Below are 18,622 nucleotides of genomic sequence, written 5' to 3' on the forward strand. Positions count from 1 at the left end.
TTTTGCCTCTCTTTTGTGTCATCTACCCTCACCAAAAGACCATTTTCATGCAAAGCTTCCCATTCTTTCCTTCCCTGCCCCCCCACCCCAGGTTTATTTTCTCTGCTTGCATTTAGTCAAAACACAGCACACATCTCTCTGGTTATGCATTTATTTATCACACTCCCACCTAAAAGTCATTGTGCTACTCACTGTAAACATATGTAATAAGATACAGCCCCAATGCCCCCCAAAATGTGCTCTAGAAAAGATGTGCTGCGAGAGATAGGGAGAGGCAACAGATTACATTCAGGTTGGTGGCCAAGCTGGAAACACATCGGACGTTTCCTTATCCCGATCTTTTGACCTCAGCCTGCATCTCCAGCTGTGAGATTTACACAGAAGTTCAAGCATCAGCTCAGAATGTCACTTGGTTTTGCTTTGCCAAACTTTCTGTTAAGCTGCTGGAGCTGCAGAGTGAAAATGAAGTTGGAAATTGGTCTGTCTAACACTACTGATAACTCATGCATGGCTTATTTTCCTGATGGAGGTTAAGGAGGATCTTTGCTTTAAAACGGATTTTTGTTTATGCCTGAACATCAGGATTTGACCTGTGTGACTATATTCCAGATTTCTGTGATAAGATCACTGAAATCACAGCTCCTCAGTCTTCTTTTATGGAAGGTTTTGAGAAAAAAAAAACAAGTGTAAACATGAGTTAATGTATTCTCTCTAAGACCTGGCTGATTTCCCAGTGCCATTTTTCCACTGGTAAAAGATCATCTCCCGAAGAGAAGTTACAGGCTTGAAAGACTCATCAGATGTTGTCAGAGTCCTGTGGCTTGCCTGGGGCAGACCTTTAATACATAAATCCAGGCAGTACCATATAACAAAGCCGATCATGGAAGCGCTGCCTGGGTACATTAGCGGACGCTTGGGATTCTCCCTCGTCCAGCAACGACCTTCGAAGCAAGAAGGCAACTCTGGGCAAAGCAAAGAGAAATATTATTTGTTAGTAAGGAAAGCAGGTCGGAGTCACCTGAAGTGGGAAGGTGGGAAAGATCCGGTTGGTGTCAGGAGCCCGACGCACCGGCTCAGACGGCGGAGTTTGGAGCCCTCTCCCGCCGCGGGGACCCGGGGCCGCGCCGAGCCGAGCGCGGGCGGGGCCCGGCGCCGCGGCTGCAGTTGCGGGCAGCGCCCTGCAGGGGGAACCTTCTCACCGAGGCTGCGGCCGGCGCTCCCGGGCCGCGGGCCCCGGGCGGGGGCGGCCCCGCGGCGCTGCCTTCCCCGGGCTGTGCGGGGCCCCGCAGCGGAGCGCCCCGGAGCATCCCTGGGCAACCGGGGGACGGTCCCGCGGAGCAGAGGGTCTTTTAGGAGGGGAGCAAACTTCCAGGCTGTTCCAACAAAGCGCTCCCCACCGAGTCCCCTTGCCCTCCGGGGTGGCCCCGGCCCCGCGCTGCCGAAACCTCCCCGGTGCCTGGGGAAAAACGAGAACTCCTCCACCCGGCAGCCGAGCTGAAAGCCGGGACAGGGGATAGGACAAAAAGCGTAGGGAACCCTCACCCTGTGTCATCGATCCGAGGAAGGAGGACACGACTTTGCCGCCCGCGGAGGCCGGGACGGGGACGAGGGTCCCGCACCCCGGGGGAAGCCGCATTAAACAGCCCCGTCCCCCGCCGGTGCCCCCGCTCCTGCTTCCGCTGCCCCACCACCGCCTCAGCCCTCAGTGCCCTCCCCCGCTCAGAAATCCCGGGGCAAACGCGTGTCCGGCGCCGCTCCCCGGGCGGAGCGGGGCCGTGGGGGCGGGCGGATCCGTGCCCCGGCGAGGCGAGGGGGGCCCGGAGCCGCCGCCCGCGGCCGGCCGGGGATTCGCATGGAGCCGTGCCGGGGGGTGCCGTGCCGGGGGGGGCCGTGCCGGGGGGTGCCGTGCCGGGGGTGCCGTGCCGGGGGGGGCCGTGCCGGGGGTGCCGTGCCGGGGGTGCCGTGCCGGGGGGGCCGTGCCGGGGGCGCCGTGCCGGGGGTGCCGTGCCGGGGGTGCCGTGCCGGGGGGGCCGTGCCGGGGGGGGCCGTGCCGGGGGGGCCGTGCCGGGGGGGGCCGTGCCGGGGGGGCCGTGCCGGGGGTGCCGTGCCGGGGGGGGCCGTGCCGGGGGGTGCCGTGCCGGGGGGTGCCGTGCCGGGGGTGCCGTGCCGGGGGGGCCGTGCCGGGGGGGCCGTGCCGGGGGGGGCCGTGCCGGGGGGGCCGTGCCGGGGGGGGCCGTGCCGGGGGGGCCGTGCCGGGGGTGCCGTGCCGGGGGGGGGCCGTGCCGGGGGGTGCCGTGCCGGGGGGTGCCGTGCCGGGGGGTGCCGTGCCGGGGGTGCCGTGCCGGGGGGGGCCGTGCCGGGGGTGCCGTGCCGGGGGCGCCGTGCCGGGGGTGCCGTGCCGGGGGTGCCGTGCCGGGGGGGGGCCGTGCCGGGGGTGCCGTGCCGGGGGTGCCGTGCCGGGGGGGGCCGTGCCGGGGGGGGCCGTGCCGGGGGGGCCGTGCCGGGGGGGGCCGTGCCGGGGGTGCCGTGCCGGGGGTGCCGTGCCGGGGGGGGCCGTGCCGGGGGGGCCGTGCCGGGGGGTGCCGTGCCGGGGGTGCCGTGCCGGGAGGTGCCGCCGGCTTCAGCACCAAGAACAGCTACAAGTGCGGCCCCGCCCCGCCCCGCCCCGCCCCGCCCCGCCCGGTAAGCGCGGGCAGCCGCGCCGCTCCCGCCGGCGCCCGGGGGCACCGAGCCGCGGGGCTCCTGGCGGGCACCGCTCCGCCAGGGCGGGGGGCCGGGCCGGGCCGGCCGGCGGGCGGGGACCGGGCCGGGGGGGCGTTGTCTTCCTCGGCTGTGAACGGCGCGGCCGGGCCGGCGCGTGTGGCCGCCGCTGCCACTGAGCGGCGGAGGGTGGATGCCGTCACGGGGGCTGAGCCACGGGTCCAAAAAGTTGTTGTGTTTTTTTTTTTTTTCCAGGCGAGGGGAGGAGGAATAAGGAAGGAGAGAGTGGAGCAGGCTCGGCTCGGCTAATCGCGAGTGTTATGCAGCACTACTGAAACCGCTCTCCTGGATACCTGTCCCAGGCTGAGCTCCTGCACGTTAAGCTGACGCTGCCGGGGGAAGCTGAGACGAGGGTTGTGCAGAAATTATCTCACGCTATTCCCGACCGGCGCCGAGTGAGCTCCACAGTAATACGGATATGCAACTCTTTTCGAGCAAGGTATGTGTGTGTGTGTCCTTTCGGTCTTAATTTAAGGGGAGAGGAGTCCACAAATAATGCAAGTTTTGCCTCGGCTAACGCTTTTGGGCTGGGCAACCCTCTCCACTTGCTTCGTGGCGCCAGGGGCTTTTGGTTTTGGCTTTAATTATTTAGCGTTTTTATCGTCTGTATCCTCCCCCAATCAGCTCTAACGGAGGAGATCCCGGGCACGATGCCGTCACAGCAGCGAGCAAAAAGGGAGAACATGGGTGCTCCCGACCAGTGACATCTCCCCCTTGGCTCCTTAACTGGGTCGTCTCCCACTCCCCAGAGGAGGGGGGGACAGAGGGGTTCCCCCGCGGTCCTGTTCACGTTTCGCTGGCCGGGAGGGAAGCGGGGTCTCCCTCCGCTCCGGGGGGACGGGGCCAGCCCTCCCCGCCGCCGGCAACTTCTCCCTTGGCTCCGGGGCCGGGCGAGCTGCCGCCCGCCCGCAGAGCCCCGCACGTCTCCGCACCGCCCCGCACCGCTTGCCGGGTGGGGTCCGCTCCTTCGGCTCCCCGGGGCGGGGGGGACGCCAGCGTCCCTGGGGTGGGAGAGGAAGGGGGATTCCCGCGGGGATCCGGGGGCTTCCTCCCCCGAGGAAGAGGGCGAGGGGCTGGCGGGGTTAGCCGTCCCCGGCCGGAGCAGCATCCCCCGGCGCTGGCGTGTGTGTGTTGCGGGAATCCGAAGTGTTGGCAGGTGAATCTATAACACGGTTAAAAAAACCAAACCAAACCCCCAGCACAACTCAAGTAATAAAAATCGATCAGCGACCCCAAGCGCATGCAAATCCGGCGTTGGCATTTTGGAGTTTGTAAGCTTCTGACCTCCGGGACCACGGATTCATTAAAAGAGACTTAGGTTTTCATTGAGGGGGAACCGAAGCGCATTAAAGCTGACCAGCTGGTGCACGGAGAGGAAGGAAGGAAGGAATCACCGGCGGCTGCACATAAAAAGCGACGCTCGGTTTCGCCCCGCGCCGGCGGAGGGGCCGTGCTCCCGGCCGGGGGGGCACCAGGGCTCGGAGGGGACCGCCGGAGCCTCGGCGCCAGCCGGGGGAGCCGCCTGTGCCCGCCGCGCCCGGCTCGCCTGGGCTGCAAGGCCGCGGGCTGGGGCAGGTTAAACCCGTCCTACGGCCGCCGGCTTAAGGAGCGAGGCCCCGGGGAGAGCCGCGCCGGGGCTGTGCCGGAATCCCTCAGCGACAGACGCCAGCTGGGGTAGGGATGAGCCTGAGCAGAGGGGGAAAAAAAAATAAATAGCTCGGCTAAGTGGAGCGGAGAACAATAGGGGGCTCCCTTTAAGGGAGAAACACCGCGGTGATGGGCGATGGTCGTGGAGTTGCGCGGGGAGAGGCGGCTCGCCCAGCCCCGGGGGCGCTCCCCGGGCCCCTCCGCCGGGCGGGGCCGGCCGGGCTGCGCCAGCCCTTCCTCGGGCCGAGAAAGGTGCCGGGATGCACTAGGAGCCGAAAGGCAGCCGGGAAAGCACGGAGGAGCCGCACGGAAAGCCGGTGCGTGGCCGGGTGTTTGCTCCCGGCGGGGAGCGCCGGAGCCGGGCGGGGAGGGGGGTGCAGGGCGGGGTGCGGAGTGCCGCGCGGGATGCGCGGGGTGCGGGGCGGGATGCGCGGGTGCGGGGCGCGGAGGGCGGTGCGGGGCTCGCCGCCACCTGGGCGCTCGGGGAACGCTGCCGCTGGCCGGGGTCGCCGCCGGGGTCGGGCGCGGGCACGGACGCGGACATGGGGGGGCTTTAGTGCAGGATGCCCCGGGACGCTTTCGGCGGGAGGGCTCGTTTCCCCGGGGCAGAGCCTCTTTCGCAGAGCGTCGGGCCGCGCTACGGGCGCCTGCTCTGAACCCAGCGGTGCCGGCTGGGGAGCGGGAGTCTGGTGGGAAAAGGGTAAAATGAAAACAAAAACAAGAGGGGAAGCTCTCCTAGACTGCCTGGGAAAATCTCCTTGATCATCACTTGCCAGATGAGAGGTGAAACCAACTCTAAAGGTGTTAATATTGATGGGGTTTATTCAGCTCTGAGACCAGGCAAGGGCAGAGGATACTATCTGATGCTGTTTCCTTTTAAAAAATTGCGAGCTTCTATTAGTCTCACCCTTGCAGAAGGACCTGTGGTGTTTTTTAGCAGGGTAGCTTGTTTGGAAAATGGATATTTGCAGGGTAGAAAGTGAAGGCAGGTGCTCTGGGGTATTTGAAAGGAGGCTGATCAACCTGAGTGGAGACATTTCTCTCACGGTGCACTAGGAAGAAATAGTTCTGGTAAACGAGGTGCTGAGGGTGACTCGCCTTGAAGTCCTGATTACTGTGTAAAGGTTACCTCTGTGGCAGGGGCACAGCAAATCATTACACAAGAGCCGAGGTAGATAAGACTACTTACATCAGTGAAGAATTCTCGCGCAAGTTAGGAGTTGCGATGTCAAGGCCTAAGGTTTTCCAAATTCCCTTCTGTTGTCAGCAAACCCCATTAATCTTCTATATGTGTCAGGTTACCGTATGCAGGTGGCAAATCTTTACCTGCTCCGTGCAGAAATTCAGCTATTTGTTCATCACTGAATGTTGTCCAGGAGAAAGAGGCAACTTCCGTGAAGACTAAAATGAATGTTAGCAAGATAATTCCTATTTGATAGCTCAGAAGTAGCGTGTCAGTAGTAAAAAGTCAAAGTAATCAAAATTTTGCCATTTTTTTTCCTCCTCAGAACTTCATCACAGAAGATGCTGTTATTTTGTTTTCGTTCAGTAAAACCAGATCAGTTTTGCATTGACCCGACAATCTGATATTTTGTGAAAGTAGAAATGGGCTCTCACCCTAAAATTCCTTCTTTTCTAGTGCACAGAATATTGGTTTAATTTTATTTTAGTGCAGTTCCAACTGTGCAACAAATGCAATGACAAATGGTTTCTTTTTGGCCTCAAACAAAATTTTAAATACTTTTTTTCTGAGATGATTTTCCCCCCCACTAAATTGTTGTGGGGTTTTTTTTGTTTGTTTTGGTTTGTTTTTGGTTTTTTATTTTTGTCCCTCACGTGTGTCTGGCTGGCAACGTCATTTAAAAAATGTTCCATGAAGTTCAATGAATATGTTTTTCTGCTTATGCTGCGGAGCTTGCTCCTGCAGCTGTCTGTAAGTGTGAGGTTTCTTTAAACAATATTTCCAGGTGAACATATTGAATCTTTCTATATGATCTCAGCCACCCCTTCAGTGCCAGCTGAAGATGTGGCTCTTTCAGGAACCTTGCTACCAAAATAGAGACGTTGCCTATATTTATTTAAGTATTTATCTGTCACACTCAGCTCATTATTTAGACCTTTTCACTAACATAAAGAACTCCTGCAATAAGCCCATCCATCAGTGCAATTAGTCTGTGGTTGGAATAGTGACAGGTCCAGGCACATGCTGGCACCATGGTACCAAAGTACCTATCCCTGAGTACCATGTATCTCATAAAGCTGAATGATTTTATGAAGGAAGTAATTTCAGATCAGACACTACATGCAAAAGTTTTCATGTCCCCTGTCTTGCAGTACCCCACCTCCTTAGGTTTAAAAATAAAAATATATTCTAGGAGAACAAGTGGAGGTTTGTGCTGAAATACTGACTTTAAAAATAGCGATATGTTCTGATAATGCCAGATATATTTAATGAATTAAGCCCAAGAGAAGCATGTATCCCAAGGTGACTGGAAGAGAGGCTTTGTGGTGCACTTACTCTTGGATTGTGCTTGGGAAATCTGTGAATTTCTTCTCTGAAGTCACGTTTCTAGTGAACACCAACTACTACAGTGGGGCATCTGGCAAATCGAGAATATATCTGCATTAATTCAAACTTTTATGGTCAATTAGAAAAGGACAGCATTTTACTTTGGATAAAATCCCTGCACATGAGGAAAGTTCATTCAGGCTTTATAGCCCAGAGGCACATGCTTTTCCACTAAAATTCATTGATAAAAATGGAATTCATTTAGATCAGATGCTTTCTGCTTAGCTACACAGACTTACAAGGTTCTGTAAAAGTTAATATTAATCAGTATATGAAGAGCAGTATGGCATGAATAAATTAGGCAGTGTAATAGAAGCTTTTATTTCTTAGGTAACATAAAAAAGACTAAAACGTCTTAAATTTTTAAAAAGAACATTTTAAAATTTTATTTCTGTTTTATAGACAAGCTGTGGACACTTGCAGCAAAGAAACATACTTTTTCAGGTAAACACACAAGCTGAGGCAGAGCAATTAACGCTTATGGAGGCTATAATGTTGAAAAATGCTTATTATGAATTCATTTGACTTTCAGTCAGTTCCAGATAAGGTATTGGACTGAGGATGTTGGGCTCACCGTAGCTTCTTTATTGTTGGAATTTGGGTTGCAATAGTTGAATTCATCACTGTTTGTTTGTACAAAGACTGATGGTTGCTTTAATTTCTGGGCATTCTTTGGCTGTAAGGACTTGACCTGAGGCTGAGCAAGAGAAAAAGCAGCATTTTTTTCCTTCAAGAATATTTTCACTTTTTCAGTGGTGCTTTCTTGTTCTCTGCACAGTGTTAAATAAGAGCACTCTTGTCTTTCATTGCCTCAGAGAATTGCTCCCTGTATGGGTTGTACATACACGCACAGGCCAATGAGTTGGTTGTGCATTGTGGAACCAGAAAGGAAATTGCCTCGATGTCTAGGTGTAGCTACAACTTTTACTCTTTACTATTTTAAACACTTAACTGTGTTTTTCTACTAAGGCAGTCAAGAAAGCAGACACTTGTGGCTAGTTAACAGTGAATACAATCTCTTCTCTGTTGGGTGGGACGTATAAGAAACATTCCATGGGGCTGGATGAGCTCCCACAGTGAAGCTCCTCCATGACCGAGTCTGAGTTCAGCTCATGGGGCTGAAGCCTGGTCAGATTTGTAAACTGTGTACCCAAAAGGAGCCATAGGAGAATGATGGGATTTTCACGTAAACCAGCACAGAATTTGTTTAATTTAGATTCACCCCTGAGCCAAATTCAAGCAAAACTAAAAGTTAAGAGGCATTGAAAGTCTTGAGTGCTGCTGTTCTCAATTGCAGTGATTTCATTCACACCCATTAAACATGTTTCATTTTCAAGTTGTTACTCTGTTACCAAATCACAGTGAGATACCTTCGCATTCAATGGAAGACTTGCCATTGTGAATCTTTTTCTTGGGTCTTCAAATAGCCATTATTTAAAAATTCTCTTTCAGCTTTCTTGAATTACTATCATCATTTGGGGAAAAACATGTAACAAAATAAATGTAAGAAGAGGATGATAAATTTAGAGCATTATCAAACCACATTTTGAGTTTAGTTACTACATAATATACAAAAATCTTGTGGAAAATAATTAAAAATGTTTTTTGCAAAACAGTATAATTAGTTGTTTATAACTGTCTTCTAATTTTGTCTATAATTGTTTTCTAACGATCATATTTTTGGTAGGAACCAGTCAGATCACTAGGGACAAAGTACATATCTACAGATAAGCCTGGATTTTCTGTATAGGTAGCAAGATAGGCACTTGTTCAATGTGATCAATTTCATAATAAATGAAACTTTTAAAAAGAAAAGGATCAGGTGAATTACATCCTAGGATGCCCACTGGTCTTCATAGCCTGTAACAGGTGCCTTGAGAGAGGCTCAGATGCAGTTGCCTGCAGTGTGCCCCTCTCTCTCACCCTCAGAGGTCTAAAAATTTATTCAAGTGTGCACAATTTTGTTAAATATTGCAATAAATAAATGCCTCTCACTTGAGAATTAAAGTGGGGACAATTTGGAGATATTTATAACAGTCAGTCAGGTGTTTAGATATGTAGGCTGAAATCCTGATCTCATTAAAATCAGTGGGACTTCTCCAGATGTCAGTGGGGGCACAACACTGTTCCTATTTAATGTGGTCCAAATGCAAGCAGATACTAGAGATCTTGTTAACGTTGGACCTCAGCTCAAGTAAAATGTCGAAAGGAAATACTGGATGTTGAGCTGGTTTCCTAACAGAATACATTGTGCTCTTTTTGCTTAAGAAATCAGCTACCTTTTCATAAAAGTAATTTAGTGTTAGAAATTATCTGGAAGGCATTTTGGATATATAGTAAGCCCAGAAAAAAGTGAACTCCACTGGAGAAATAATCAGTTTAATATCCAAATGAATCGAATGTACTTGTACTGCAGCGGCTGAAGAGCGTACTCAAATTCAGGAGCCCTGATTACTCCATTGTCATAAATGGAACGTCTCTGTGAGGGAGAGTGTAAGTAGCTATAGCAATTCTGTAGGCTGGAACAGAATGATACAGCAAAACCGAAAATACAATGTGTTATGGATCAAATCTGTTTCTGGATGTCGTGCAGTGTGCAGGTAAATACGAATTACTGGTTGGAATCTGAACACCAAGCTAAGTTTAGTTCCCCTGATTTGGCTTTTGCTCTGCTGGTATCATCAATTTCCTGGCTTGTAGTGCAGTGCAGCCAGGTGTTCAAATTCACAGAAGGCCAAGAATGACTCCCTTACAGAATATTGAAATTAAAACCTAGGCGATGTAACTCATATTCAAAAGTAAATACCCTGTGTGACTGCTGAACTAAGTGGTATTTCTCACTTTTTTTTTTTTTTTTTTTCTTCCCCCAGAAGTACCTCAGCTGCAGGGCAAAATAGAAGGACATAAGCTACTGACCTCCTCTTAACATCAAGGCCAGAGATACTACCCTCCACTTCACCATCAATTAAGAGCAATTGAAAACCACCTCTCAGAAAAGCTGATCAACCCATGAAATCAGTGGACATCTTTTGTAAAACACATTTTATGTACTTCTGCTGAGATCCTTTTTCTACCTACCGCATGGTTCTATATTACTTACTGGGCACTGATGGTAGCCTCCAGAAAGTGCAGCTTCAAATGGTCAACTTCATCCTTTAGCAAGAAGAAAAGCTGGATACTGGATAGCAACAAAGTCTTCAGAGAAAATGGTATACGAAGGAAAACGAGTAGTTTCCTGCCATTGTTTCTTCCTGTTAACAGCCAAATTCTACTGGATACTCACCCTGATGCAAAGAACTCATGGGCAGGAATATGCCCACTCTATCCGACTGGATGGGGACATCATCTTGGGAGGACTGTTCCCCGTCCATGCAAAAGGGGATAGAGGGGTGCCTTGTGGGGAACTCAAGAAGGAGAAAGGGATCCACAGACTGGAGGCAATGCTATATGCAATTGATCAGATTAATAAAGACCCTGATCTTCTTGCCAATATCACCTTAGGTGTCCGGATCCTTGATACATGTTCCAGGGACACTTATGCATTGGAGCAATCCTTAACTTTTGTGCAAGCATTGATAGAAAAAGATGGTTCAGACGTGAAGTGTGCTAATGGTGACCCACCTATTTTCACGAAGCCAGACAAGATATCAGGTGTGATAGGTGCTGCAGCAAGTTCTGTGTCCATTATGGTTGCAAATATTTTAAGACTTTTTAAGGTAAGAAACACTTTCTATTTTTCTTTTAAATTTCAAGTACAATGAAATAAGTGAGGCGATTGTGTCATGTTACCTTCAAAAAAGAAAGGAGTTTTTTAGATTCAGAAATCTGAAACGACTGGTTTGCCCTTTCAAAGCAAAGAGAAAAGAGCAATGATTGCAGACCCTAATTTAAGGTACCAAATGTTTCTTTTGAATTTCTGAGCTACCCAAGCACATTTTAATTCTTTAGGGATTTGTATAATTTTTTTTTTTACCACTCACATTTGCTCCGTATTGAGCTTTTATGCTCATCAAGACTAGGTTGAGATTGATTTCCTAAATTTCCAGGAGAACGAAATATAAAGTTTAAACACAAATCAATTTGTAGGAGGACCAGATAATTTCCCTAAATACGAAGATATGCCAGTAACAATCTAGTGCTATTGATGTGCATGTCTAGCTAAATGAAGTGTACTGAAATATCTTTGGTATCCTTGCAATCTTAACCCCCTCCATATTTTTTTCAAGGTGATATTTTTTCCCAGACTTTGTTATCACTTTATAAGAGATTACTTTTGGACAACAGTTGTACTGGCATTTCCTTCCATGTACTTTATTAAGCTCTGGTGTTATAAATAATGGAAAAGTAAACCTGCCACTCTTAAACTTGCTAAGTTATATGGGAAGATGAACACATTCTAATCAATCAACTTAGCTGGAACAGATCAGGCAGCAGACATTTAATTTTTAATTCTGTGTGATGGTAAACAGATATTGGTAAATTGAGCACTTCTTTCTGCACGCAGAACGACTGCAACTTTTGTCTGAATCTATTACTGTCCTAACGCCCACTGTTATTCAGACTCGTTCCTTCCATTCAGAAATCTTGCCTTACGTCCTACAACTTCACAACCACCAAAGACCACTTAAAGACCATTTCTTTGACTTTGGTGGAGAAGGTTCTGTTAATGTTAAAATCTCTGTTATGTATTTTGAAAAGAATCAAACTTGTTTTCTAATTGTTGTAACCGAGAAATTGGTTAGAAGTAAGGAAAGACTGGCTTTTATTTAAAGTTTCTCAAATTGGCAAAGAGTGTTTCAGTCATTTAAAGGGAGATTTTTGTCATTCCCTCTGGTTCTGCTGTGAAGGGCATGATGGATTTACAGTTCAGTGGAGGAGCGAAGTGTTTGCTAGCTTGTGGTCAGGTGCTCATTACCATCTCAAAAACTGATCCCAAGCTGCACTTTCTGCACAGGTTTGAGTGTAATGGACTTGTTCCAGCCATACGTTTTGCTTGAGTAAATCAAGTGCAGAAAACTGAGCTAAGGCTTAAAAATATTCTGTTATGGAGAGCACCTCTGGAGCCATGCCTGCTGGGGGAGGCCTGTATTTCCTCAGAAGAATCATGCATGTTGCGGGAGGTGTCTATTTTTAATTTCCCATCCTCTTTTTGAAGTTGTGTTACCCTATTAAATAATGTATAGTTCTGAAGTAATGATAGATGGAATGGTCACTTTAATACCCATCATAATGCAGGGCCACATAGACTATGACTTATACACAGCTTTGAGTTGAATACAGTGCTGTAGACTGATTTAAGAAACTAAGCCTTGTAAGACATGCATTAACTGTGAATTAATAGCAGCAAGCAGGAAAGAGGCCTATGAATTGTCTAAGATAGTGGCAATTTGTCTTCTGAAACCATGACAGCTACCTCCTGATTTCCATTATGCAATAAGATTGCAAATAACATTCTACTGCAGTCTTAATCAATAGAGGGTCACGTGATATACCCTCTGGGGAAAGATCTTATTTACCCATTTAATTGATGTAACACAGCTGCTGGCAAAAGAAGGAGACATCTCTTTTAGTTTTAATTATAGATCCTGCACAAATATTCTTAATAATGTAAAAAATGACAAATTCTACCCTTTATTGTCTGATGTTGGACCTGCACCTGAAGTCTGTTTTTACACCTCCTTCTCAGAAGTAGGGCAGTTATCTTTGCATAAGTAAAGGCTTCTGGATAAGGCCTTCAGTCAGCAGCACTACAGAAACCATTCACAATGGTTATAGTCAAGAGAAATAGGAAATTATGCGTCATTTGCCAGAAATACAGAAGTATAATCCAGTTTGGGTTGTACTCAGACCAAAAACATGGGCTGAGATTCTCAGCTGATGCATCCCCACAGCTCTGCAGCTGAGGACCAAGACCTTGGTTACAAAGGCTCCAGGTATGAAATTGTGTTTACCGTACCTTGGTATATGTCAAGGACGGGAACTCACCTGGTGTAAATGCCTGTACTTTCACTGAAGTCAGTGTTCACCTTCATGCAAATGCCTGTTTCCATTATATCCAGGATGAGTGTGATTCATCCATATTTCTGTCTAACAGTTCTATTCTGCAAGTTGAACCTATAATTTGAAGTTCAGTATTGCTTTAATACCTACTGCGAAGTTCCTAAATGTCAGGACTACATATTTTTTGAGAACTTTGTTATCCAGTGAAATTTTAATCTGTGATGAAATTGTGAGAAGTATGTTATATCACTTGATGTGAATACACAAACAAAGCTAGCCTGAGAAATAGTATGCTCAACAGCTTGGATTTTCATGCTGCTATTTTTCTTTTTCTTGCATTTTTTTTCTTTTTTTTTTTAAATTGATTTTACAACACAAAACCTATAGAGGTCAATAGTGCTATTGGATGGTCTGGTGGATAGCATATACTGATAGTCATGGTGTCCTTTTATCTAAGTGTTTTAATGAGAAGAGGGGAATGAGGGCACCACAGAAAATGACTTTGACTTATAGCCTTTCTCCTAGTCAAGTGGCTCACCTTTATTTCTTCTCTATCCTTTCTGCTTTTGTGAATTTCCAGGCACTTCACTGCTTAGCAGGTGATTTTCTGCCCTGAGTAGGTCCAAAACATTAAGGTCCAAATTTGGACAGCCTAAATTTCACCTGTTGATGGTTTTAGACCTTTCAGAGGCACTTTACAAACAGGAAACACTTGTTCAAGGAATTAACTGTTTGAAAGTAGATCTGCTATTCCTTGGTTATTATAAAGAGGCTGCTTTTTGCCTTATGTTAATCTGGTCCTGGATGCAAAAATAATTGTGTGCAACAGTTGCTTATTAAGCTTTCAGAACTTGAAGGTGGTCTTGCTGAAAATATTGAGGAAGAAGGAGAGGACCTTCAGAGTTCTTCATGGATCTCAGGACAGATTGTCCCTGCTCGAAATTGCTGGCTCATGATTTCAAGTTGTTTTTATCAGCGAATGTCAGGACTAAGCTGCTTCAGAAGGGAAAATGAGACAGAATCCAAGGGGACAGCAAGGCAAAAATGGCAGTTGTCTCAGAGACTCACCTGAATAAGAATGAAACAGTTTTGTCTGTGTAACCAGGTTCAGCCAACAGCCCAGTGATTGCCAGACAAGTCCATAGTAGTGAGGCAGGTCCAAGGTCAGCCAGGAAGTCAGGTCATCAAGGCAAGGTTGGGGTCATCAAGGCAAGATCAGCAAGGTATAAGGCCGGCAGTGGATCTCAGGAAGGAGCTTAGGGCAAGGGCCAGAGCTGAAATGCATCTACTGAGCAAAGAAGGTGGACAGAGGTCCTGATGAGGTTTCTCATTGCTCTTCCTCACAACTTTGCTGTTTTCCTGGGCTGATTCAGGGTCACATATCTGTGCCATGTTGGAGAAGATCTTAAACACATGGAGCCAAATCCAGGGCTGGGGAAGGGAGAGTCTTGCAGAACCTGTTGGTGCAGTCAGAGTCTTGACAGTTTTTTAGCATTTCTAATGGAAGTGACTATAGAAATATGGCAGACAGGCATGGGACAGCCTCCCTCCTTTATTCTGGTGCACCAGGAGCTACTCTTTCCTCTGGGTAATGGAAAGTGACATTGTTTGGTGTTTGGGTTTTTTTTTTTCAGTCTGAAAATCCTGCTGCAAGTTGGTTTCTGTTTAGCTGGTAGGATCTATTGAGGGGCTGGCTGTCTCAGCTGACCAGCTCTCCCTAGCAAAAAAGCAACCTTTTTATTGACTCCATCATCAAAATCTTACTCTTACACCCTTCCTCGTCTTTGTCTCACTGAAATTTTGGCTTCCTGTAGGATGCTCAGGCATGGCCAGGTGGTACCCTTTAGCTGCTTTGTGTGATGCTCGTAAGGATCTGGGCTGTTCCTGGTGCCTCAAGGCTTGGCCTAGAGGAAACAAAAGAACTCATAACTTAGCTCACTTCATGTATTATGCTGCTGGTATTCAAAGCTTTTACTTCTTTAATGTCTGAATAACTCATGTCAGTGTTTAAAATCTGCTGGAAAAAAAGAGACACATTTGTTTATGTCAGTGTCCTCCCATGTAAAAACCTCACACTATTTTTGAACTCCATGGTACACTCCATCTGTCACCTTCACACATCGTCTAGCCAGTGCCACACTAGGAGCAGCTTAGGGATAAGGGTTTGCAGGGGAATTGAGATGGATGCTTGGTGAATCGTGTTCTTAAGCTTTTATGTATGTATTTATGTACATGTGTATAAAGCCAAAATATTAATCAACAGTTTTATTCCTTGCCTTGCCTTTTGCCTTGCCTTGCCTTCTGTTTTCTCTTTTCCCAAGACTGAATTACTTATTTCCTCTTTTTGGTCAAATTCCTTTCTTGCTACACCACTATAATCCACTTTAATAGCTGCTGTCTGGAGGGACTAATATTCACTTCATGCACATTTGCCTTATACATTTCATACACATTTACCTCTTCAGAAGTACAAGTACAAATGACATTACGGAGTTACTCTTTCAACTTTATGTGCAACCATCCAAAAATGCAAGAGGTAGTTTCTTTCAGTAAATCTAGAAGTGAATGTATTGGTTCCCTCAGCACTTTGTTGATCTGCTTTGGTTGTTTCCTTGCCTCATTTTCAGTTTTAGCATATAACTTTGGCTGGTAGCTTTGAGCAGCTACCAGGGCTGTACCTGGATGATGTTTTAGGCTCGGTTGCAGGTCTTTATGTTTGGCTGCCATTCGGTGTGCTCTTGCTGCCTTGTGTTCCAGACCTGCAAAAAACAGCAGACAGGGCTCCCAGAAACGAGGGAATTACCACTGTACAGAGGCCAACCTCACTGAAATTCATAAATACAGGTCTATGTATTTAATTGTCGCAATAGAGTACCTCTCATGATGGAAGGGAATATGATATAAATAAAATGTAATAACATTTTACCATATAATTTCAGAGAGTACATACCTACTTTTGTGAAGCAACATGAACTGTGTACAGATCCTGACCCTGACTCTATATCGATGGAAATTTTTGCATCTCATGAGCATTATTGACTTCAGAGGGTCTAGGGGAACGCAGGAGTCTGTTCCATGTCTGACTGCAGGGCCTTTCCATAATGGAAGAGCTTCACCATATACTTTAAAAGAAATGAGAAACAGGATCAAGAATTTTATGCAACATGTTGGCATTCATTAACAAAGAATATGCCGCACTGATTAAAATATACCCATTTTCTGTTCACTGTGTCACGCTACATTTGTCAATAACGTTTTCTGCTGCGTAGCATTTGAAATAGGATTTTTTTTTTTTGGTGGTTAAAACATATGTGGAAAATCTTATGCGAAGTGTGAAGAAAAATTGTTGTTAGTAGGGAAAAGACGACTGAAACATTTTGAAATCAGCTCTTAAGATGAACAGATTTGTTTTACTTTTGTTCTAGATAATATTTTCACTTTCTGAATCATTTTTAATTATAAAAGGAACTCATTGCCAATACATCCCATTTAATTTTACAGTTTTTTGTAGCTTATTACAAGCACATATCTGTTTAGTGCCTGAGCATCTTGTCTTGTTATTGGCTGGAAAATACCATTACAATAATTCAATTTTTTTGTTTTTGTTTTGTTGGTTTTTTTAAATTTTCTTTTTCATAATTCAGCTTCTTTTGCATATAAACAACATTCTTATCTCTTTATATTTCCATGGTAGTACATACTTGATTATGCAAAAAACCCTTTTAATTCAACCATGATTCTTCTGTCAGTAACAGGTTAAACATATTATGGTCAAGAGAGGCAAATGCCAGATCAACACCAAGACAAAATCATAGGTACAACAGATACTTTGCAGTATCAGTAGTGGAACAGTTGGGAAATTTTTTAGTTGCAGCCAGAGGAAATGATAGGTTTTCAGATTCTGTGAAAACTGCTAGGACTGATTAACATCAAATTTTATTTGTGCTAAGATGCTTGAGGCAAGGGAGTACAAAAGCAACTTGATGCATTCATTTAGCATTTTACAGTATATTAGCTCCTTAAATATTCCTCTAAAGATTTAATATTTTTAGTCTTCTCCCGTTCCTGGATGGAGCCATAACTAGTGCAAAGGGGCAATCTGGTTTCTGTATTATTTTCCATGTTTGTCATTGGTTTGCTACAAGGCTTGAGAAGCATCTCTTGATCTTTTTGTGCTTCTCTCTTGTCATTTTGATTTGCTTGTATTTAACTATTTCACAGGAACAATCAGAAGCTTGATTAACATTTATTAAATGCTTTGAGATGTCTCCCTTGTTTCTGTAGGCAAGCTGAAGCTGTCTAAAATGTTGAGGTTTTTATGTCATTCCATAATCACAGTATGTGAGCACTTTACAAAGAGAGTATAGCTATTAAAGACCAACAGTCTGATTTTTCTTTCTACTTCCCTGAGGGCAGGTGGGACATATACACACACACACCTCTCTCTTGCTCACATGAAGGAAATAATTCTGTCTCGCATTATTTCACCCTTCCATGGCTGAAGTTTTGCTGAGTTCCTACCACTATATTAGAGTTGTTTGTATGTGACAGAGGCTTCTCAGTTATTTGTTAAATAGTACCTATATTAATATAGATATCAGTCATAATTTCACAAATGAGAAGACCAAATGCTGACAGGAGTCTAGCAGTTCAACAAGAGCTCACTTACACACATAAACAAACTCTGCACTGGGCTTTTTAAAAAGTTCTTGTGTTAATATGAGGCACTTTTTATGTCTCTGCTAGTAAATAAAACATACCTGGCATAGTACGCTGGCACTGAGGCCAGCTGACACAGACATTCTACACTGGAATGATAAACTCCTTATTCCTCAAACCCTGGGGCTACATGCAAATTACTGGGAGGGAATCATTCTCGACCTGTGCTGACTTCTAAAGCCTGTCTGGAAATTAGGAGACTTGGCTGGCACTGGCCACAGCTGAGCTATGGACTGTCCTGACTGTCTACTGGTGAAGGCAGCTGAGCTGGTGCTGAGGGATGCACTTTGAAATGATGTGATTTACCAGCATAGATGCTGCTGATTTCTCAGGACAGAGGTCCTCTGCTCCTACATCACACGGAAGGGAAACCAAGACACTGCAGACATCACTGATGATGTTTCGGTGTTTTAGTACAGCAATGTTCGTTTTATTATCCATGATGAGAACTAAATTAAGACTTTTTTTTCTTGGTGGATAATTGTTTTGGTAGAGTGACAGCTGTGCAATAAGAATAGTCCTGCATTATGACAGTCATCTGAAACCAGGCACTATTGCATGTTACAGCCAACTGATAGATTTTGTGGCTTTGTGTATTTCCATCCTCATTATTTTCCCTAAAGCACATTGTTCTTTTAGGATTAAACTGTTTTACAGTGCTTAAATGTATATCCTTGTGTTTGCTAGCATTTATCAGAGAAAAATAGTCATCCAAACAAAAGTCTTACTGAAGGACACTGATTCCACATGAATGAGTTAAATAGCCAAAAGCAAAATTCTGATCTGGGAGCATATGTAGATCCCACCCCAGAGAAGCAAAGCAAGATCTTATGTCCCCTATCCTTCTGACAGGAAAATTAAGCATTTAAGTGAGGCCTTATATTAGGAGACTCTTTGCCCTTGGTTGCCGGTGTCATCAATAGAGAG

At 46.6% G+C, this 18,622-nt stretch overlaps 2 protein-coding genes across 4 annotated transcripts in view; one reads left to right on the top strand and one right to left on the bottom strand.

The window, feature by feature from the left end:
• Positions 1-1,719: 1,719 nt before the first annotated feature.
• Positions 1,720-8,067, bottom strand: LOC135311650 (basic proline-rich protein-like). Its single transcript, XM_064441711.1, has 6 exons — positions 7,990-8,067; positions 7,551-7,673; positions 4,530-5,093; positions 4,352-4,446; positions 3,551-3,922; positions 1,720-2,908 (listed from the first exon to the last, which is right to left on the bottom strand). The coding sequence occupies exons 1-6, from the start codon at positions 8,065-8,067 to the stop codon at positions 1,720-1,722; spliced, it is 2,421 nt and encodes an 806-aa protein (XP_064297781.1).
• Positions 2,616-18,622, top strand: part of GRM8 (glutamate metabotropic receptor 8) — a 355,863-nt gene continuing 339,856 nt past the window's right edge. For 2 of the 3 annotated variants that reach the window (XM_064446155.1, XM_064446172.1), the window contains exons 1-2: positions 2,616-3,199; positions 9,847-10,692. In XM_064446155.1, coding sequence (XP_064302225.1) covers positions 10,183-10,692 — 510 coding nt within the window. In that variant the 5' untranslated portion in view covers positions 2,616-3,199; positions 9,847-10,182. Of the gene's footprint in view, positions 3,200-4,600; positions 4,725-9,846; positions 10,693-18,622 lie in introns of those variants that run through there. The other variant, XM_064446165.1, reaches the window with a different exon arrangement.

The sequence above is a fragment of the Phalacrocorax carbo genome, chromosome 1 (genome assembly GCF_963921805.1).
Source record: "Phalacrocorax carbo chromosome 1, bPhaCar2.1, whole genome shotgun sequence".
NCBI classification, from domain to species: Eukaryota; Metazoa; Chordata; class Aves; order Suliformes; family Phalacrocoracidae; genus Phalacrocorax; species Phalacrocorax carbo.